We start from the raw sequence: 23,541 nt of genomic DNA, 5'->3' as shown, positions 1-23,541 counted from the left end.
TGCACGCACACACACACACACACACACACACACACACACACACACAAAATGAGATCTTAACTCCTTGAATTGCCTGTGGTCTTGAGAAACTCCTTTCTCCTTTCAACCTGAAAATCCCTTGTGAATGTTTTACAACATCAGAAACAAGAATAATGGACTTTAGGGGGATAAAAGAGAGAACAAAAAAAAAAAAAATCCTTCCAAATTGCTTCAGATTGTTGGTGGAATAGGTTTCTAAAAGGCTTAGCCCCGAACCTGCCCAGAAGCTCTGCTCCCCAGAGTAGTGTGGGCCTCACAGAAAGACGTAGCAGGAGACAACAGGGCTTTGCAAAACTCTCCATGGGTTCTGAGGCAGAGCTAAGCCCTTCAGCACCCTGAATGCCAGGGATAAGGCAGATTATGTCAAAAGAAGGGGGTCTGCCTAGGCAAGTTCCCATACAGTCCCTCAGCAATCTAGATGACACGAGCTTTAAACTTGGTGACTCCCAACAGTGCTTCCAAAGTGCTTCAAAGACATGACCCTGAACCACTGGAGGAAAAAAGAGTCCTCCTTATTCCAAGCCTAAGAACTGCTTTTGTTCCCACCAGGTTACCCAGGAAGAGCCCTGAGCTCTAACATATTCCTATTTTTCATTCTGGTGCTGGAGACTTGGACATGCCAGGCAAGTGTTCTATTACTGACCTACATTCTTCGGTCACTTGGCATTCTCTTAAAGGACCGCTAAGCTACCATCTTTCGGACCTGTTCTTGAGACAAATGAACAACAAAACCTATATAACTGACATGCTATCTGCCTTTGACGTTCCCTCACAATTTCCAAAGAAGAAAATCATTTAAGCATACACAAGCAGCCTTGTCCTGGGGCCGAGCAATGTGCTCTTCTGTTGTTCTATGCCTACAGCCCCAGGGAGTCCCAACTTCCTAGAATTCTGTCTCCCTGCAGAATGTCCTGCATTGGGGCCAACAGGGCCAAAACTGGACTTACTATCCTGGGGATACTATGCACAGTACAGACCCTGTGACCTCTGCCCCTTGTGTTTTGCTTCTTCCTTGGGATATCTGCATGCTCAATAAGGATCAAGTTTAGCATCTGACTGCAGAGTCCATGGACAAACTCTACCAATTGCTCACTGTGGAATCTAAATCAGCTATATAGTTGCACAGTGACTCAGTTTCCTCTGAAAAAGGAGAAGGATAATAACAGTTTCCATCTCACAGTTTCTATAAGAACTGATTGCACTTTAAAGTGTTTAGGACAGCACCTGATACACAGCGCTCAATAAAAACTTGCTGCATCAGAGCCATTTAATAAATTGAAGGCACAAGAGATCAACTTAAAACATTATTTATTAAAGGAGACGAGTTCAGGGGAATAGAGAACAGTAAATAGAGCATTCTAGAACCACTTCTGCTGTTCTACACAGAGCTCTGTGAAGGATGGATTGCTTAGTGACATCCAGGAGATGGGTCATTATGTTATCCACATTGAACACTAGGGCAGTGTGTTCCTGTTCTTCCTATACTAGGAGCAAGTTAATAAGTGATCTGTTATTGGACTGTTAAAGCCAAATCTCAACCCCTAGAGGGTAACACAAAGAAAAATAAAGTTTGCCAGCTCATGGGTAGATTGGGCCTGAGCTGGTAATAGGGATTAGAGATGCCATTCTATTTGTGTTCCGGGAATGTTGTGAGCTGAATTTTTGAATTCCCCACAGTTTATATGTTGAAATCCTGACTCACGGTCTAATAGTTCTAAAAGTATAAAGAGAAGACTGAGAACAAGAAACGTAACCATGAGAGAGCTCCTGTCATGTGAGGCTGCGAGGATTCAGCAGTCTGCAGCCTAGAAGCCAGGGCTTCCAAAACATGCTGGCTCCCTGATCCTGAACTTCGAGGCCCCTAAACTATGAGATGCAAGATGCTGTAGTTAATCAGCCACCTATGATAGAATGTGTGAATTGCAGGAGTGCCATAAGCCTCATTAGGGAACCTATAAAACCATAAATCCCTTAAAGTGGCCAACTGGCCCTACACTGGCAGGCTGGTCTTGCTCAAGCCTTATCAACTGGTCACTCTCAGAACTGAAGGACACTGTTTGTAGAGCCAACCTGTCTCCTTTAGTGCCCTAGATACTTCAACTGCCCTGCCTGAGAAAATAATCTTGAAAGGAAAACCTTCAATCCCCTAAGGACACCAGACCCTGGAACCCAGTAAACTCCTACAGCTGTGTTCAGTAGAATTCCTATAAAAACCACAACCTCCTTTTTCTTAGTTGCAGGTGCCTTCCTCTCTGGGAAAGGCTTATGTCCTTTTCTGTGGTAACTGAATAAAGGAGACATTCCTTGCCAATTGCAGGTCTGGTCCTGGCTCTTATTTCTAAACTTTAAACTCCTTCCTTTTTCTGTTCTCCTAAATTTAACAATCTAGGCCATGTCCTTTTGTTAAAGCTGAGACAGGGAAGGTGTGCTTTCCTGAATGTTGGCAAAGAAGGGGTCTAATTCTCCCAGTGTGATCCCACTGCAGTCATTCCAGAGATCTGAAAGCTACGAGCTTCCAATAGCACACACACCACCACCAAAATCCAAGTAGGAAGCAGTCCTGTGTATTGCTTCTGAAGACCATACCTTCTGAGCCCTGCCTCCAGCTCAAGGTTTGGGAACCCCACTCTTCAGAAGCCCTGCCCTAAACACTGTAGCAGGGGTTCAAGGCAGCATCAAAGGAGGCCCAAGAAGGAGAACACACTTCACTACTGAAAATCAGCAAAGCCCTGAGCACTCTGGAGAGAGTATTGCATGGCATGCTGAGGGCATCTCATGACTGGCAACTATGCACAGCTCCCTCTGTTTCCCTGAAGATCCTGGAGAGCAGGTATTAGCAAGCAGTCTTAACAGGTCACAGTGTGGCTAGTCAGTCTCCATCACAACTAAACCCAAGCATCAGCCTCAGGCAATATGGGGACAAATGTGCAAGTTCACACTAAAATAGCCCTGTTTATAGACTTTGAAATGTGAAGTTCATGTACTTGTGTCATGAAATATTCTCCTTGGTTTTTTGTTTTTATTTTTGTAATGTATCGTGTGTGGGGAGGGGTGGTATATGCGCACATGTGTGTGCAAGTGTGCATTCCTGTGCATGTGCATGCAGAGACCAGAAGAGAACATCCAATTACCTGCTCTAATCGCCTTCTGCCTCATTCCCCCAGAGACCCTTCTGTCTCCGCTCAGGTTACGAGCCTACATGTAGTCACACCTGGCTTTTAAATTTATTTTTTAACAGAGGTGCTGGAGATGTGAACTCAGGTCCTCATGTAGGCACACTCCCAGCCCATTTTTATTTGTTTGTTTGTTTCATTTAAAAATGTACAAGTTACCTGTAGCCTATAGTCTGCCAAAGCAGGTAGTGGGCCAGATTAGGCCTGTGGGTGCTAGCCCACTAATCTCTACAAAAGTTAATGCCCATTTCCTTCCTGTTCAGCTAGTAATGTTCTTTGTTTCATATACTTCAGGGGTGCAGGTAATGATAAATAATTCTATGACTTTAATTTAAAAGAGCAACTATGTGACGATGGCAGGCCCAGCCACTGGCCTAATTTAAATTTGTTTCCTGAGCAGATCCTGGGTCTAGCACCTCTCATGCTGAGAGATTCAAATGTATACAGTCTACTGTCAAGTCACTAACCAGAGGATATTAAGCAAAAGTAAACAGCATTTCATAAATGAATAAATAGCGCCTCATGTCCAGTCACTGAAATAAACGCTAGCGAAGGATGTCTGGCACAGACAAACACGGGGCTGCTTCATAGCGTCTTGGTTAAATTACCCATAATACATTCTCTCTTCCAATGTGATTTAAGAAGTTTTATTACTTGGCTGCCTTGAGCAAGGAGAGGTACTAAACAGCCTATAAAATGATACTCACAAGTGCTCCCTGCCCTGCCCCTCCATTTCCTTTTGCCTTCTCTTTCTTAGAGCCCAGATGCCATGACGTATTAAAGCCCAGTTGGCTAGACTGAGCAGTGGACCCTGTGCTTCCCCAGAACACTAGACAACACTGTGTGGAGAGAGAGGCATGGCCAGACCACCCCTGGAAGCCCCCAAGCTCTGACCAATACAGCTTTGCTACCAGTGCAGCTTTGCTACTGGCTAACCCGGATACCATGTAGAGCACTGGTTCATGTAAACCAATGAAATCACAATAAACAACAAATCATTGCTATTTTGTGCCAATAAATATGGGGGTGTTTTATAATATAGCTTTGATAATTGACTGTTCTTCCTTCCCCTTCTCCCTGATTCTTATATTGGTTTTCCTGTTGCTATAGAACAAATGATCAAAATCACAGTGCTTCAAAACAATGTGCCTGTCTGATCTCAGTTTCTGTGGGTTAGGCGTCTGGGCACAGCCTTGCTGGTCCGGTACTTCCTCAGGCTACCGTCAAGGTATCTGGACCGGGTTTTCATCCTGAGGCACGACTTGGGAAGATCTCACTGCCAAGCTCACTCATTTTGTTGGAAAAAAATCCTTGTCATGTGACTGCAAGAATGTGGGCCCCGCTTTCTTCTGGGTGCCAGCTGGAGGTCCCCTCGGGTTCCAAAGGCTGCCTATGTCCCATATCCCTTAGGATTCTCAAACAGCCACTTACTTCATTACCACATCCAGGGACTCTGGGGCTAGCCCTCCTTTCAATGGTTTAGAGTTAAACAAGCCCTATCTGAGATAAAATCTCTTTTGTTAGTTCAAAAATCAACTGACATGGGCTAGAACATCATTTCACTTTTACAAGATTCTATTGGTTAGAAGCAAGCCACAGGACTTGCCTATACTCAAGGTAAAGCAGTTACAGAGTACACAAAGCCCAGAGGGTAGAAACCAGCTACCTGAGACTCTTTATGCCATACTTTTTGGCAGGGCTGGGGCAAGTTACAAAGTAATAGGATTGCTCAAGATAGGGAACCCATCTTCATACATTCACCAGACAGTGGTGTGAAAGACAGGCCCAGAAGCATTAATAGTATTGACATGTACCTCCTTAAGACAATTCCCAGGGAATTTGGGCTTTAGGGCTTAGCTTTGTAGACATTGATCAATAACTGTCAGCCTTCCAGAGTATGGATCTGGAAAGCATACTCTGTATACTGGATTGGACCAAGGTTCTTCCAAAGGCAGAGAGGTAAAAGTGGTGAAGGCCATGCAGGAAGCAAGCCCTATTCATTTCTTACGTCTGTGCTCTCCATCAGCAGCATCTGCGTCACCCAGAGTCTTACTAGGAATGTAGACTCTCAGGCTGCACCCACAAAGCTTCAGAAACCCCGGTTGGGCTGTGCCCCAGGTTGCGCTGTGCCAGGTTGGGCTCAGCCCTCCAGGTAAGGCTGAGGCTCTAAGTCTGAGAACAGTTTTATGGGAATCATGTCCCATTCTTAGACCCATTTTTCTCTCCTGAGCCCCCTTCCTGTTTTTTGTTTGTTTTTTTTTAAAAAAATACGGGATGCTTCACAAATTTGCGTGTCATCCTTGCGCAAGGGCCATGCTAATCTTCTCTGTAGCATTCCAATTTTAGTATATGTTCTGCCGAAGCAAGCACCCACTTCCTGTTTTTACAGTCTTGAATATTGCCAATTACTGCACATCAGATAAAAGCCTCTACTAAATAGTGCTCAAGATGATGAAGAAAGATGACTGCTTAGACCTTTTCCATCCTCTCTCTTTACTGTGGTACTAAATCAGATTGGGGTGTTATGCACATTTATTGCCTCTACCCTCATGAGGAAGATCATAAAAAGGAGAATGTAGAAGTATGTGAATATCACGGAACTCTCCAGAATAGGGATGGACAGGGAGCACATTATTACTTTCTAATAATAAAATAGACCCTCTTACTGCTTCTGTTTGATGCTCTATAAGTAACAAAGTGGCTTCATGTACAGGGCCCTGGCTCCAGTGAATCCAAGAACACACCAGGTCTAGTCAGCATTATGCTGATATATGTATTTCATGTGAAGTTTTAGGACACTGCATCCTTCATCCTACACCTCTCTCTATAAGCAAGATTAGAACATTCCAATACCAACAACCCTGGACAACTGTTGTCCATCCAGTATCACCAAATAGAGAGTCACAGAATACAGCACAAGAGCACAAGAAACACATATGGTAACACACTGAGTTAATGGCTCTTATAAAAGGGCATCATTTGCTTCTTTTCCTCCAGTCCCTAAATAATGCCAAATATTTTTCACTATGCTGTGTGACGGTATGCCATCGGTGAATATTCTATTGTCCCTGTAAAATATTTACGGCCTTACCCTTGTCTTCTAGTTGCTGGCCTCTTACCTGTCACCCTCAGTCACTAGGCCCTGTCCCCAGCAGGCTGTTCATTCCAGCTCCCACTGTGCTGTGTGCTGTGGGCACAGGAATGCCCAGCATCCTTCTCCCTTCACATCACATACACTTAGTAAGAACAACGGCTTCTGTCTATCCCCGAAAATCACCCCAATTACTCCTGGCATCTACAATCACCTTGCCTAGGAGGGCACTTCTGTCTCATTTGAGGGTTGAGGTATAAACTCAGTGGGTCACATTTATTCCTGGACATCTTCTCAGGTGCTGTGTCAGAGTCACACACACTCTCAGTGACCCAAACACACTTTCCCTCTAGCTTCAGAGCTGGCTATTTCTAAAGTTAGACACCACGCAAAGGAACTGCAGTTGCATTGGAGACCATGCTGCACAAAATATATGCAAAATATAATCACTACATTTATTTAGTGAGGTGAAATTCTATGTCATCAGAGACTTGTATGGGTCAAGAATGACTAAAGTGATATGGAATGACAGCCCTTGTCTCCTGTCCCCACAATGTCCATGCTCCCGTGACATGACAGAGCACACAGTTGTCTGATGTTTTGTGTTTATTTTTGACAAATGTGTATGCTTACTTCCAGTCCCATAACTAAACATGCAGAACAGGGGGAGGAAGATGGACATGGCTTGGGCTATCTCACATTCCTACACAGACAGTCAGGCTAACACAGGGTACAATAAGATTCTCAATGGCACCTGCTCTGTCTCACTTTGTTCCCTGCTAAAATTTCACTATGTAGGTGACAAACTGATCACCAATGGCCAACTCACTGACATGTGCCCATTAGTGGAACTTGTTCAAAAACATGTGTTACAGGGAACACATCATGAGGGATTTTGGTATGGGATAGGGTCCAATTTCAAACCTTTCCCTAAGGAACTCAGACTGGTTACCAGCTTGAAGAGTCTCAACATTAGGGCACTCAAAATTATTATTGTCAATCATGGATATCCTAATATATGGGTTCAAAAGTTGAAGAATTCATGTCCATTTGGAATCCAAGAAAAAATTAGAACACAGGACAGCCAAGCTCTGACAAGGTCAGGAAATAGTACCAAGGAGCAGAGAGAAGGTTGTGGGTAGAGTGAAGGTCCAGGGAGAAAGTTCAGAAGCAAGCTTTGAGGCGAGATGGCTTCAAGGCCACAGTAGCTGACTTCACTGTTTTACAGAGCTGCCCACCAGGCAGCTCTGGCTCCAAGGAAAACAAATTAGAGAAGTGGCACCCAATAGGGATAAAGTACACTTCACAATGAATCTTTTCACGGAACATGTTAAACATGTCTTTATGGGTTTCTTCTCTCCAAAACAGTTTCATTTCAAAAACAACAAAAGTCATAGTATTCGATTTTGGTCAACCCACAAACACAAGGTTGAGAAACCATAGGTCATTATGAGATTACATCAACAAGAGACACTTATCTGTGGATAATCTTGAGGTTACGATAAAGACCAGGCAGGAACACCACTGCATACATGGTATAGGCATCAACTTACCTTTCGGTCTGGCCAATTATATTTCGCAAAGATGGTATCATAGGTGTCTACGGCCCCGTCGGTTATGAGCATGATGGCCTGGCTGCAGATGCTTCCTTGTCCTGTGTGGTTGAACTGTAGAAAGAAATAAGTTCAAAAGAAAGTATATATCAGAGAGTCTGTGTATCTGTAAGATCTCAAGGTTTCAGTCTGTGTATCTGTAAGATCTATAAGGTTGTGGATTTAGGAAACCTCAATGCATTGCAAATGTTCCTTTACATAGCCCCCAAAACACAACACACAGGAGATGCATGGGTCATCGATGTGCTCTGAGAACTTTGGACTAACTTTAGACCACAGAGAGATTCCTGAAACATGCACCTGTAGCTTGCCTAAGTTCTCCAGCCTTCAAGCACGGGCCTCATTGCCGAAAACAAGCCATCGAGAAGATGGCACAGGGGCTGTGAGAGGAAACTCCTTTTTCAGGTAGAGAATGTTTCCTATGATAAAAATCAAAGAAGGTTTAGGACAAATTAAGAACAAAGTTGGGGAAATGATAGTTCATGTTTGAAGACTAAGTAATCATTTTAAAGAATGTACTTAAAATGTATGTTTTAGCACAAAAATTGTATTAATTTGTTAGTATGTATGATGCACTGAAGATCCAAGATGGTACTTGCTAGTGTGCAGAGCCTAAACTTCAACTCCAGCTTTATGTTAGTCTGTAATCCCAGTGTGTAGGAGGCCGGGCAGCAGAAGAATTGCTCTAAGTTTGAGGTCAGCCTGATCTCTAGTTCTAGGGAGCCTGGGCTACAGGGTGAGACCTTATTCTCAAACAAACAATGGGGTTTGGGGGTCTGAGATCTGCCGCAGTGGCAAGTGCTTATTTGCCTTACAGGTGCAAGGCCCCAGGTTCAGTCCCAGTACCACACACAAAGCTCCCCAGCATTTAGGAGGAATGTTTACAAGTAAGCAAACTTAGTTGCCACAGCAATGTGTCCTTCTTGTGAATTTGAGGTGAGAAACAAAACCTCTTTAATGAATGCTATTAATGATACAATTCAAAGCAACACCATGTCCTTTAAAAACCCTACAATTATGTAACAATGCTGAGGCTTGGGAAATAACAATGGTCTTTAATGTTCAGTAGTGAACACTCCCTCCATTATAATCTACAGTTTATGTACTTGGCGGGAGCAAAATGTGACAAAAATCTCTTCCTTCCCTTAGCTGTTTTCTGAGAAGACAGCAAAACAAGGTAAATAAGTAAACTCTATTGTGTGCCTGATGATGATGATGATAAAGGACAGAAAAAAGCAGAAAAGGGATGATAGGAATTAGAAATTAAAAAGAGAGAGAGAGAGAGAGAGAGAGAGAGAGAGGGGACTTCACTGAGGTGACTTTTTTTAGATCCTGTCTCAAAAACAAACAAAACTTGTAGGAGATGGAGACCGAGATGTGGTTCAGTACTTTGTACTTTCCTAAAGAAGGGAGAACACTTCAGCAAAGACATTCAAGTGTAAATTCTACTGGCCACAACATTGGGAAATCATGGAATATACTCTTATCCTTGCTACTTGGCCAGTACTGGCCCAACAAGCAAAACATCCAAGTTGAAGTTATTAATGCCCAGTTCCCATGTAGTTAAAAATATGATGTGTTTACCATAAACAACTGGATAGATTGATGGATGGATGGATGGATGGATGGATGGATGACTGGGTGGGTGTATAGGTGGATGTGGGGGTAGGTGGATGGATGAATGGGTAAATGGGATAATGGGTAGGTGGGTGGGCAGGTAGGTGGGTAGATAGAGGAGTGGGTGGATTGATGGAATTACTGGGAAGACATATTAGGATAGAGCAAAGCCAACTCAAACCATGCCTGAAGTCTCGTGATACAGTGAAAAGCCCTCAATTCTACTGCAGCACCAGATGCATGTCTGAAATGTTCCTGAGCATTCATTTCTTCATTTGGAAAATGGTAATGGCATCTTTCCATAGTCGTTAAAGCAGAGGTTAAATGTGCAGTGTATCCTGGGGTAGAAACATGAACTTACTGAATTCTTATTAGCTTTGAAGTCAAAATGAAGCTTTTATGGTCAGGGAAGCTGAGACCTACAGAGGTTATCTAACTTATCCAAGGAGACTTGATTGCTACCTGACAGTTGGTATCAAAATACAGGCAGATCAGCTTTAGCATCTAATCTGTAAATTGGTACATTCTATGCTTGGCTTTTCAGGAATGATAGGGCCATTCTTGAGCAGATGGTAACTGCTATGGTTTAAGTAGGTCTCTTGATTGCCACTGTGTTGGAGGCATGACTTTAGTGTAGTTATGAGGTGTTGAGGGTCTCTGAGAAGGAGTGCCAAGTGAGAGCTCCTTAGTTCACTGAGACTGCTGCCCTCAGAAGACACCAAAGCAGCTGCAGGCAATAAGAATAGGCTTGACCTCTAGACGTTCTGGTTTCCTGTTTGGAGACAGAACCTTTCACTCTTGTGTACACTCTTGCCATGATGTCATCATCTGCCACCGAGCTCTCATCATGGGTGCAATGAGTAGGGCTTCGTAAGTCTCCGAGCGAAACCTCTTTGCCCTTCCCACTCCGAGATGCCACTAAGACTCTCTCATAGCTGTGTCTTTTCTTCCTGACTTCAGTAGGGAAAAGCAACCCTGAAGTCTGGCCCTTTAAACACATTGTTATGGCAATGGAGGGGAGGCTGTGTTCTGTAGAGCCTTCCCATGCTTGAAAAGCACCAGCAAGTCTCTGAATAAAAAACCATCCATGCTTCAGGTTCCAGAGGCTTCAAAGACAAGGGACTGTTGTTTCTGCACCTCATTGAAAGCATCCTGGAAAACCTTTCCCAAACAAAAGAAAAGAAAGGGAGGGAAATAAAGATAGCTGAATATTGTGGCCTGGAAGATAGGATGGCCAGGAGCTACTTATTAGAAAACAGTCCTTTCCTCTCAGGCTCAGCCCCTAGCATTTCCCACTGCAATGTATAGTTGGAGGATTTTGAAGAAAGCAATTAAATTCAAATGCTTTGATGAGTAATATCTCTTCATATTTGTCTAGAACTTTTTTCATTGAATAGGGAGAGTGATGAAAGTATTTTCCATAATAATAACGACAAGGGTCTAATGATGAACTACAATTAGCTCTGTGATTCATCAGTTAGCAGTGAAAATTTCAATGCATCCTGACATTTAGAGCATTTGGTTGTGAATAACAGTCTTTGAAATGTCACCGAATTTTATTTAATTGGCCAAGAAAAAAAATTTTGAAGGTAATCACTGCAAAGATCACATTCATCACCAAAAAAAGATAATTGTAGTTGTCCCATGACAAGGTAGATGCTAAGTACTGGAGCAAAACCGGCTCTGTGTTCTTTGTAGAATCTAATGAATACAGCAGAGATCGATATCTGGAGGGGCTTAGAAGTTTATTTGAATGCTCCTTTCAAAGCCTTTGGTATCAACAACAGCAAGCCTTTAAGTCATCTGAGCAAATACCAAAACTGAAATGTTGGTAATTTTAAGACAGAATAAATTCCATTTAATTATTGCAACCTCTAAGCATTCTAAGTTCCAGACGGTCACAACCTCACTGTGTGTGTGCATGTGTATGCTTGAGAAATGGCTTTTTAATTTCACATTAGCTTACAGAGGCAGACATAACACACAGGAAGAGAATTATATCACTTAAAGGCCACATTGATGAAGTAGAAAATAGATAAAGCTGCACTTTCATGGGAGATTAACCATCTCTGTGTTGGTAGAAGAATTTGGCTATTTAAAAGCCCAATGGCAATGGAAATGTTTCTCTAGAAGATGAACATGCACTCAGGGGAACATGGTGCCAAGCGCTAGCTTCTCTCCAGCAGGAATGTCTGGCAGCTTTTTTCTTAGGGCTTCTGCTTCCTGTTGAGAATTTATGACCAGTCCATCTGAGGTCTGACTGGCCAGAATAAACAGGGTTTATACTATAGGCGAAGGCAGGGCAGAGGAGCACATGGAAGGCTTCCCCATTCAAAAATACTGGGGGCAGGTGAGATGTCCCAGGAGGTAAATCCTACCAACAAGCCTGACTACCTGAGTTCAATCCCCAGAACACACACAGTGGAAGACAGGAGGAGAGAACTGGCTCCTGAAAGTTCTCTTTTGGGCACCACATGAACACCATGGTATGCAAGTGTACACACACACACACACACACACACACACACACTAAATGAATGTAATTTAAAAATTACTCACAAGGATTTGAGAAAAAAGCCATCCCCCTACTCCCCATGTTGGTGTCTTCTCTATGTCTTAGTGTTTCCTGGCAGTGTGAACACAATATTTTGGAGGGTATTATGCTCCAAAATAAGCTTGGTGAACCTAGACTACTAGGAGATGTTGATACCGACTTTATGATATGATACAGTATCCCTGACCTGAAATCTTGAGTTTTTGCCTCTACCCTACAGAACTTCTCCAGACCTTTAATATATGCAAGTGCTTTGGAACTACTTTTTTAATATTTTTATTTGTTTTCTTATTATTTTATGCATATGAGTGTATTGCCTGCATGTATATAAGTGCACCTGTGTTACGCAATGACTGAGGCTGTCGGAGAGGGCGTTAGATCCCCTGGAACTGGAGTTATGGATGGTGGTTAGTCTCCATGAGGGTACTGGGAATTGAATCCAGGTCCTCTGCAAGAACAGTCACTATTCTTAACCACCGAGCCATCTCTCCAGGCCCCCTGTGCTGCGGAACTTCTACCAAAACAAGTTTAAGTTGCTGAAATGTGTATCTGTGGCTCCTCACCTTGCACGCACCTATGTCAGAGATCTTGCAGATTTGCATTCATCTGGTCATGACACTGGCTTAGCAGTAACTGAAAGCAGAACTGATGAATGGAAGGGATGAATGGGAAAAAGCCTCCAGGAAAGGACAAAGCAGAGGAGTTGAATGAGGTAGCAGTTGTTCCTGGCGGCACCCAAGAGGTCAGGCCAAAGTCTCAGACTAGAAGCTGTGTCTAGAGCCCACAGAGGCTAGGCTGGCTCGTATCTGTGTGGTATAGTGATGGCTGTTCCTGAGGTCGTCTAAAAAGCCAGGAAATGTATTGAGACTTGGAAGAAAAAGTAGCCCCTTTGTCCAGAGTCTAATTAAAGCTTCTTGCCAGGTGAGAAGAATTCCAATACAGTTAATAACATCTGCTATGTGACATTTGCTGACAAACAATATTCCTTTCTAAAATTATTTTATTTATTTTTATTTTATGTGTATGAGTGTATTGCCTGTATGTATGTAAGTGCACCCACATCATGTAATGCCTATAGAGGTCAGAAAAGAGCATAGGATTCCCTTGGAACTGGAGGATGGACAGTTGTTAGCCATTATGTGGGTGATGAGAATTGAAGCCAGGTCCTCTGCAAGAGCAACCAATGTTTTTAACACTGAGTCATCTCTCCAGGCCCAGACAGACAATATTCCTTTACATGAAGGTAGTTTATGGTATGAATGACAAAAATAGCAAAGAATCATGCTTTAGGCCTGAGCGTCTATAAACATCAAGTACAGACTTACTGAGATGTTTTCTGGAAACCTCACAAAAAAGGCTTAAAATTCTTTATTTTTATTTTATGTGCTGGGATGTTTTGCCTGCATGTACATAGGTGCATATGTGTGCAATCCAGAAGAATGTGTTAGATCCCCTGGAACTGAAGTTATAGATGGTTGTTACCTGCCATGTAGGTGCTGGGAACTGAACCCTGGTCCTCTGCAAGAGCAGCCAGTGCTCTTAACTGATCCAGTTCTCCAAAGTCCAAGACAATTAACTTTTGTTTATAGTGAAAACATCCTAACTTCCTTTACAATTCTTGTGACCTAGGGCTTTTACCTTACCAATGGTAATGCTGTCAGGTTCATAGCAGAAAATACTGAATGATCTCATTGAAATTTCTCAGCAATCCTTTGAATTTTTTTATTTATTTTCTTTTATTTTATGTACATGAGTGATATGCCTGTGTGCATGTAAATGCACAGGTATTGTGCAGTGTCCATGGAGGCCAGAAAAAGGGTGTTAGATCCCCTGGAACCAGAGTTACAGATGGTTGTTAGCCACATGTGGGTGCTGGTACTCAAACCCAGGTCTCCTGCAAGGCCATTGCTCTTAAGCACTGAGCCATCTCTCCAACCCTTAACAACCCTTTGAAGATAATAACTTTGAAATCACCCAAAATCCTTTGCAGAGAAAGGGAAGCATTGCTCTCCTTTCTCACATATTTTCTGATAAACTCCAACTTTGTTTCATATTGGCTCATTTTCAAATCCTTGCCTGAAACGACATCATCAGACAAGGATCAGACTTTACCAGAAGGGAAGTCCCTGAGGGAAAAGAGAATTCCTCAAGCTGCTGAAAACTGCAGCCTGGAACTGTGTCTCTGCCCTGGTTACCACTGACATTCCATCTATCCAACATCACTAATAGGAGCCTGGCTAGGCAACATTGCACAGAATCACAGACCATGTGAAAAAGCATCTCCCAGGACTGGCTTCAGGGGCATGCGAAGCATCCGGCTGCATAGAGCTCGGCCAAGATATCCATCCCCACTTTCTTAAAAATCCTAAAAACTTGTGAGCAATGACTGTTTTCCATCTTGCACTGCCTCACAAAGTTTGTATGACCACTGCCGGGTCTTGTTCTGTCAGTGTTACAGCATCGTTATTTCCTCCAGACACAACTGGCCCACCAGTCATGGTGATGTTGCTATGGTGACCTACAGAAAATCTTGGCCCAAAGTCCTCGCAAGGAACAATGCAGTGACAGTCAGTTCTGTGGTGAAGGTGATGGGGTCTCTTTGAAGGTGTAGCTTTCATGAGACATCACCAATACTGGGACTGGACTTCCTGATGGTTTAGTAAGTACCTTACAGCAGTCACCTGTACTGCTCTAAGCAACCCTAATAAACTCATTTGCTCACCAAGCTGGACATGGATAGAATCCTTCCTTTGGTCTGTAGATGTTCCAAGTAGAGTGAACAGACATTTCTATATGTGTCCCTGAGAAAAATCACACTGCAATTGCCTTCACAGATGAGGAAAGAGTGAGCCTGTGAATTGTTCCCTCGAGGTCACACAACTCAGCCAGCCTGACTCCAGAGGGCCACAGGCTTAACCACATAATGGTCCCCTAACTGACCCTTCTCTACTAAGGACAGCAGAACAATAGGGAAGCACTTCAGGGCAGATTTCCACCAAGAGCCTGCAGCTCAGAGTGACTTCTCCCTGCTGGGGCCACTGGGATCTTGAGATAGAAAGACTGACCATCCAAATCATGATGAGCCTTTTCAATATTACCTCTTATAAAGACTCTGCGCACACTGAGTTAATGATCAACCATTCAATCAACCAGTCAATCAATATAAAAGAAGAACACGAAGCTGGGAGGGAGATGTGATAGGGAATTAGAAGGGAAAGTGAGAATGGACACCATTAAGACATATACATGTATGAAAACTTTCAGAGAAATAAATTAAAAAAAATTTAAGAGTCTGTTGAGCCCACCCACTGTGCATTGATTCTCCTGTATCCTGAGCAGCTCCACTTTCTCTCTACACTCTGTGTCCCTTCTATCGTTGGGCCTAGGCCCACGTCTGCTCTTCTACCTCAGATCTCTGGACTAGCCCCTAACCGAGACCCTGCACACTACATACTGATCCCCTACACCCAGACTAGTTGCATTCTCCAGCTTAGTTCTTAGACCCTCCACAGGCTGTCCCCACCCCTGCCTTCCCGTAGCCTTCTGCCACAGACCTGCCTCCTACCCTGATGGAAGCATTACAGAGTTCTACAATTGGTCACACACAAAGACTATGTGACTGAGAGAGATGCCCAGCACTAAATGACACATCTACAGTAGAACCTCTACACCTAAGTTCATGAAGCATAGCGGAAGAGGGGGTAGAGAGAATATTAACACATCCCTCAACTCTCACCAGCAAAGCTTCCTCATGCAACAGAGTATAACACACACAGAAGGTAAGAACTGACCAAGGTATCAATAATAAGAGACTGCAGAGTGTGTGTCCCTGGATAGGAACTGCTATATTAAACATCACCCACCCACGGCTCAGGGACCATTGTGGAAGAGGGGGTGGAGAGACTATAAAAGTCAGGGTTGGTACATGGCCATAAGGAAACAGAGACTTTCAGGCTGTTGGGAACTTGATCATATGAACTTGCAGCAATGGTGACAGCATGCACAGGACTCATCCTGATTCAATCAGACAAAAGCCCAGCATAGAAGTGGGGAAATGGGCAGCAGGCCTCAATCTTAGTAGAGGAACTTTTGGCAATTTATTACTGCGGGGTGAGGGAGAGTAGATCTTACTTAGGGAAGTGACCCTAGACAGGCTGACTAGACTCCAGTGGATGAACTTGCACTGAGGGACATGTGGGTACAAAAGCTTGACTGGATGTGACAGAATGCATGATTTTCAGTGGAGGGCTTATGGGGGGAGGGGGTCTAAATTTGACTAAGATTTATTATATGAAATACACAAACAATAAAAATGTTCATTTAAAAAAGAGTCTGTGGAGATTCAGGTCTACTGAGAGTCTGAGCTCCAAGCTTGAGAAGGCACCTGCCTGGGATTCAAGTCAACACGAAGGAGCAGCTGGCCCTCTGCCTAGGCCAGCTGTTTCTAAGCTATTTATATCATCAGAGATATTTATTCTGTAACATGAACGTGGGGGTGTCTCATGGAGCCCAGGCTGGCCTCAGACTTACCTTGTAGCTGAGAATGACTGGTTTTCCTTTCTCCATTTCCCAACTGCTGAGATTATAGGTATGGGCCACCATGCCCAGTGTACACGGTACTAGATTATAGGTATGGGCCACCATGCCCAGTGTACACGGTACTAGATTATAGGTATGGGCCACCATGCCCAGTGTACACGGTACTAGATTATAGGTATGGGCCACCATGCCCAGTGTACATGGTACTAGATTATAGGTATGGGCCACCATGCCCAGTGTACACAGTACTAGGAATTGAACCCAGGGATTTGTGCATGCTAGGCAAACACTTTTTTAACTGAGCTGCATCCCCAGCCCTAGAACATGAACTCTTACATACATGTTAATCACCTGCAACCTAAAACACCTGGAGATGAAGAGGGACCCAGTCAGCCTTATACTGGGCAAGATGATTTGGTTCCTTCCAGATTTTTGTCTTTTCCTCTGCAGAGAAAAAGCTACTGGCTCAGGATTGAGACTTAAGGGACTTTCTTCATGCCAGTACATGTCACTGATAAAAGAAACTCTAGAGGTTCTGGAGAGATGGCTCAGTGGTTAAGAGTAATGGATGCTCTTACAGAAGACCCAGGTTCGAATTCCAGCACCCACATGGTGGCACAACCATCATTAACTCCAGTTCCAGGGAATCCAACACCCTCTTCTGTCCTCTGTGGACACTGTATGACATGGGTGAATCTACTTACATGCAGGCAATACACTCATGCACATTAAAAATTGAAAATAAGTATTTAAAATTAAAAAAAAAGAAATTCTAGACATTACACCGACCTTGACTCAAGGGGCCAATCTGTGCTGGGATGTAGCTGAGCGGTAGAGCTCCTGCTGAGCATAGGCAAGGCCCTGGGTTCCATGCCCAGCACTGCAAGCAGCAAAGCAAGCAAAGAATGAGGGAACCCAGGTCGAGCAGCCAGGCTAAGCACCCACCGCATACAAGCTGTGCAGCGCTCAGCTGACTCCCTGGCCTGACTCTGTTTGCTCACGTGCAAAACAACAGCCCACCCTGCAGAGTTGACACCCTCCGCAGATGTGGCCAGTGTTCCAGTTTGTGCCTTTTGCTCTCAGACCACCCCTCGGGCTGACAATAACACTGACCACAGATTTCCTAAGGAAAAAAAAAAAATCCCATTTATTCTTCTGAGCTTGAGGAAGGCCAACGGAAGAGGAGCTTACATCGCTGAGTATGTTGAAGCCCTCGTTCAGAGCAATATCCAGCATTCCAATTCCTTTGGCAAAAAGTTTGTCCAGATGCTCCCTGAAGTGCTGAAACAACAAGGCAGAAAATCCATTAGTGTCTATCCCATCGTGTGAAGCCAGCCTGAACAGCCCAGCGTGTAGGCTTCAGTAAGATCAACAACACACGCAACCCCAAGTGACCAGAATCTAGTTTTCCTTCTACATTCAAAACATGCAACATTCTATCTAATATTTACCATTAATATGCATGTTTTAGCTTTGTGTATGGTTTAGAAAAAATATGATTGTATCTTGTAGCAAGCCTTCAATTTGTCTAAAATTCCTGCTTTCCTTGGACCATTTTCCTCTTCCATTCACTGCCCCACTTGTGGTCACATTTGGACTCTGTTCATCCCCATGTAGAACCCACTCTTAGAATCCCCTGGATCCCCTACCACACTCACTCCCAACTCCTACTGGGGGGCTCAGTATTGATATCACCCCCTTTCCCATCCTAGGAAGTCTTCCTAGGCCAGTTACCTCGTAGACCAATTTAGAGTGCATCCTTTGCAACCCCAGGCTGCCACTGTAGACTCAGTGCTTGTACTTAGCCCTCTACGTGAGCAACTGGCTAATCAAACTCTGTCCCCACTCAAAACTCTGAAGTTCTTTAAGATGGGCAATACTCCTGGGCCTATCAGATGGCAGATATACACATGTGTTCAGCAGATCTCCCTGAAGAACAGATCTCAGCACAAAGCCTGTACTTATGGCAGTGGAGAGCAGGCTGGAAAAACTCTTTGGTTAAAACCTTCCTCCTCAGTAGCTCAATTCACATTTCAAGCAGCTACCTCATTGGCAGTGCGCATGTAGGGACATTGCCATCACTACAGAAAGTTCACAGAACAGTGCCTGCCTGAAGACGCAAGAGTTAAAGCAATCATTTTTGCTCACCAATGACAAATGAAGAGTCTAAGGTCTAGGTGGTGTGGTATTTCATCTTGGTTGTCAAACTGACTGAATACAGACTCATCTAAGAGGTGAGCTGTTGGGGATCTGTGAGGGATTTTCTTGATCAGGTTATATGAAGTGAAAAGACTCGTCCTAAAGGTAGGTGACATTTTCCAGTGGCAGCCCAGGTAAAAGAAGGTCTGAAGGAAAAGCTTTGCTTCTTGCATGACTGCCTTTGTGTTTTGCTGGTGAGTTTGTCAACTTTGTTTACGAGTTCATTAAGCTTCCTCGGTTTCCAATACAGACTAAAGACCCTTGGCTCCCAATAAGGTCTCTATGCCTTCAACACCAGATTGAGACTGCTGAGGTACCTAGCCTCAAGAGCTGAGCGGGTTCTTAGCTTCTCTAGTGTGAAGACAGCCATTTATGGATTATTCAAACTGCATTGCGAAAGCCAATCTAATGAATGCCCTTTTAATACATAGCCCCTCATTGGTTTTGTCCCCCTGGAGACCTCCAGCTGAATAGGTGGGTACCCAGAACCTTTTATTCTCCTTTCTCTCTTACTAACCCATCACATATGGTTTGAATGAAACTAATCTCTCTCTCTCTCTCTCTCTCTCTCTCTCTCTCTCTCTCTCTCTCCTATTGCTCTGATAAAATGTCTAGACAAAAAGCAACTCAAAGGAAAAAGGTTTATTCAGCTTACAATTCCAGGTTACACTCCATCATTGAGGGAAGTCAAGACAGGAACTCAGCAGCTGGTCACATTTATTCACAGCCAAGAGCAGAGAGAAATAAATGCACGCAGGCCTGCTTGCTAGCTTTCTCTTCTCTCACACTGTTCAGGACTCCTGCTTAGGGAATAGTGCCACCCACAATGGGATGAGTCTTCCCACACTAATTACCAGTTAAGACAGTCACCCAGAGACATGCTCACAGGCCAACCTGATCTAGTTAATCCCTCTTTAAGACTTTCTTTTCAGGTGATCCTAGCTTGTGTCAAGTTGACAATGAAAACTTACCAGCACACTTTCCTAGACCAAGAAATGGGTCTATTTATCAAACCTAACCAATCTGTGAACTCTGTCCCATGGGCCCCTGTCACATGGCACTGACACAGGATTTCTTCTGTATGGTAGAAGAAGACTGTCATCCTAGCAAGACGGCTGAAAGGTCAGTGAGGAAACCTGGGTGCCAGCAGCCACCTGGCCACTTTGCAAGTACCATCCACATAGATGAAGTAAACAGCCAAGGAGAGGAGCTATGGAGGATGGGATAGGACTGGGTCATGACTACAGGGCTCGACCCTTCAACCCAGGCATGCTCAAAGTGAACTAAATGCACTTGTTCCTTCACTTTGTTTTGTCTGAATTTGAGAATCTTAATTATGCACATCCCTGTGACTACCTCAGATATCACAAAGACCCTGCTAGCCAAGACGACGTTTCAGCAAAAGCTACTTATGATAAAAAGGACCCTCCCCATCACACCTGTGCTTTTCCCCCTTTTGTTGTATGTATGTGTATTAGTTACTTTTCTGTTGCTGTGGTAGAAACGCTGACCAAAGCTACTTATAGAAGGAAGAATTTATTTAAGCTTATGGTTCCCAGGGGCAAGAGTCCATCATGGCGGGAAGGCATGGTGGCAGAGGTGGCTGGAGGAGGAGCAGAAGCTAAGCTGTCACATCTTCGAGCAGGCATAGGGAACAAGAGGGTGACTGGAGATCCAGAAAGACTTAACTCTAAGCCTGCCGCCAGTGCCGTGCTTCCTCCAGCATGGCCACACCTTCTAAGACCTCCCAAACAGTGCCATCAACTGATGACAAAATGTCCAAATACTTGGAACCTAGAGGGGACATTCTCATTCAAACCACCACAGTATGTATGCATGTATACTTATGTGTATACATGTTCATGTGTGTAGGAGCACATGTGTGCAGGTAGAAGGAGCTGTCCTTCCTTAGATACCATCTACTTTGATTCTAGTAGACCAGAACTTGCCAAGTAGGCTAAGCTAGCTGGCTGGAGAGCCCCGGGGATTCACCTGTCTCCACCTCCCCAGCACTGGGATTCCAAACATTTGCCACCACACCTGGCTTTTTACAAAATGGCTTTAGAGAGTACAAATTACCAAACAAGGTATTACCCCAGCCCAAGTCTCCAACTCAGTTGTCCTTGCACACTACTGCTTGCAGAGACTGAGCCAGACAGCGCAGAGCAAAGCCCTTTTGCACCAAGGCTCTCGGTGCTCACGCACCTGCCAGTGGCTGCTCGGGTACCACTCTATGGACTGATGTGTGCTAAAGACAACGCTAACCATGGACGCCCCAAGGGTGCCGTGTGGAAACCGACAAAGACACCAGGCTTACTGCCCTGCTCCCCCTCCTCTACAGATCTATTTGTTTCCACTCTGAGTGTGGTCATGGTAAAATTCAAAATTGTTGTATTTAATGTTATCATATTGTGATTACTGCATACATATTAATACGACTGATGTACAGCTCTCCTCAATTCTGAGAAACAGAAACACCGAACTAGGAGCTCCAGTCCTTGCTTTACTGCTGCTCAGCCGAGACGTAAGTGGTGGGTAGATGGGGAGTACATCAGACTTCAGGGAAGTGGGAAGGACTTCCCACTCCCAGTCCACCACTCCTTCAAGGTATGTCTCTCCTCTGAGTCTCTTTCCCGCCCTGTTAACACACAAAGGTACTGCGCTGAAGAAAGACTCTGAGAGAACTGTGGTGAAAGCAAAAAAAAAAAAAAAAAAAAAAAAAAGTAACCACCTTCATTTCAGAGTTACTGAAAGAGAAGACTGTGTTCCATGGCTTGTGACAGGAAATGAAAGTTATAGAAAAGTGCAACAGCGTCTCTGTCACTAGAAAGTGAGAGTCTTCTCCACTGGTAAGTGCTGGAGCCATCTCTTAGGGCCCATGCTGATAATGTTCTCCGGAAAAAGCGATGTAGTGGAAAGTGGGTGCTTAGGTGGGCTTCTGCCGAAGCCCAGTCATTAGATTCTTCGGTTGTATACTGTGAGCCTTTCCCCACATTCTCTAGCTGTTCTTAGAACTGTGCTACTGCCTCAGCCCTCCTTACCCAGGTGTCTGTTCCATGGGAGCACAGCTCCAAGTTCGTTAAAATATTTCAAGTCTTTCACCAAATGGAGGAAGGGAGAGAGAGGGAAGGATTCATAGCAATATTTGAAAAACTGTCTTTAAAACCCTTGGACACTTGGAGGCTAGGGAGATGGTTCAGTCAGTGAGCAAAGTTCTCATGAAGCAAGTATGAAGCTCTGAGTTCAGATTCCCAGCATCCATGTAAAAAGCTGAGCACAGTGGTGCATGTCTATAGCCCCAGCCCTGGGGTTCGGGAAGGCAGAGACAGAAAGGTCACTGGAACACACTGGCCAAGCAGTCTAGCCAGTTGGTGAGCAGCAGGTTCAGTGAAAGACCCTGTCTCAAAGAAAAGGTAGAGAGAAACTGGGAAAAATACTTAATGGTGACCGTGGGTGGACACATGCATGTACACACACACACACACACACACACACACGCTCACGAAGTCAAAAATTTTATACTTTAGACACTTTATATGCCAACTACCTCACTGGCACCTTTACAATCCAGCACTCCTTAGAAAATAACATTTTGCACTTCAAGGGCCAGGGGGTTTTAAATGGGTAGAAACATGGCTAATTTCAATGACCCAAAAGCCCCGAGGGCCCTCAGGAGCCCAACTACAGCAGGAACAGAAGGTTCTAAATTGGTGGGCCGGGAGCTACCCAACAGCCGTGGCCAGAAGGTGGCTAGTTTCCATGATATTTCTAAATTAAAATAAACCATTTATGGGAAGTGGTGACAGTCCCAGTGTATTATTAAACTTCAATAAAAGGAGAGGAGGATGGCTTTTTATCTTTGCTTCAGGCAGCTCATGCAGCATACACTGCTGCCCAGGAAAAGGCCTCCCTTCCAAAGTAATTAGTGCAGCTTAATGCCTAGGGACATGAACCTGCCATGTCACAGCTTCCTGTGCCCAGTGCCAGCAGGCACCACAGACCCTGCTTATCTCTGTTACACAGTCACCACATCCTGGCACACACTAGCTGCTCCCTCCACCTGCATATGATTTACTAGAATCATACTGATCTTTCTCTCTGCTATAATAGCACGGCTATGCGTCCCTGCCCATGCAATTGTAATAAATGTCTGAGTCCTCCCAACCAAGCGCAAGGAGTCAAATGAGAAGTGAGCAGCAGGAGACAAAGCCATCCCCCATCTGGAGTCCTTGAGAGCCAGGGACTTTAGCAAAGGCCCGACAGTAGCTTGAGCAAACAGTTACCAGTTCATTGAGTCTTGTACCTTGTGACAGAATCTAGAATCACCTGGGAGATGGGCTTCTGGGCATGCATGTGTGGGATTATCTTATTGTGTTAACTGAGGTGGGAAGACTGGCCCTTGTGGGTAGCACCATTCAGGGCTGGGCCCTGGACTGTGTAAGTGGAAACATACACTCATCACTCTCTGCTTCTGCTCCTGGATACAATGTGATTAGGTGCTTCAAGTTCTCGCCGCCTTGACATATCTGTCTTGATGGACTTTACTCTGAAACTATGAACCAAATTAAACTCTTTTCCCCTTAAGATGCTTGTGCCAGATTGTTTTATCACAGCAACAGGAAAAGGATCTATGACAGGTCCATTTTATATAAACAAGTATTGCTGTACACTTAAACCATGAGACAATTTCAGAAATTGCCTTAGCAAGTTCTGTGA

At 44.2% G+C, this 23,541-nt stretch overlaps 1 protein-coding gene and 1 non-coding gene across 5 annotated transcripts in view; both read right to left on the bottom strand.

Moving 5' to 3' along the window:
• Cacna2d3 (calcium voltage-gated channel auxiliary subunit alpha2delta 3) overlaps nucleotides 1-23,541 on the bottom strand; it is a 918,594-nt gene that overhangs the window by 412,588 nt on the left and 482,465 nt on the right. For 3 of the 4 annotated variants that reach the window (XR_003846886.1, XM_008851835.2, XM_008851836.2), the window contains exons 10-11: nucleotides 17,818-17,907; nucleotides 7,857-7,970 (exon numbers count right to left, since the gene is read on the bottom strand). Coding sequence is in view for 3 of the 4 variants with exons in the window: in XM_008851835.2 (XP_008850057.1) it covers nucleotides 7,857-7,970; nucleotides 17,818-17,907 (204 nt within the window). In the remaining variant the exon portion in view is untranslated. The remainder of the gene's footprint in view (nucleotides 1-7,856; nucleotides 7,971-17,817; nucleotides 17,908-23,541) is intronic. The other variant, XM_029555393.1, reaches the window with a different exon arrangement.
• On the bottom strand, nucleotides 5,476-5,580 carry LOC115067480. The gene has a single exon (XR_003846894.1). It is a non-coding gene; the product is annotated as a U6 spliceosomal RNA (small nuclear RNA).

The sequence above is a fragment of the Nannospalax galili genome, unplaced genomic scaffold, assembly GCF_000622305.1.
Source record: "Nannospalax galili isolate Female #2095 unplaced genomic scaffold, S.galili_v1.0 scaffold485, whole genome shotgun sequence".
Classification (NCBI taxonomy): domain Eukaryota; kingdom Metazoa; phylum Chordata; class Mammalia; order Rodentia; family Spalacidae; genus Nannospalax; species Nannospalax galili.
The sequence above is the reverse complement of the archived record's forward strand: the minus strand, read 5'-3'. Positions and strand labels throughout refer to the sequence as shown.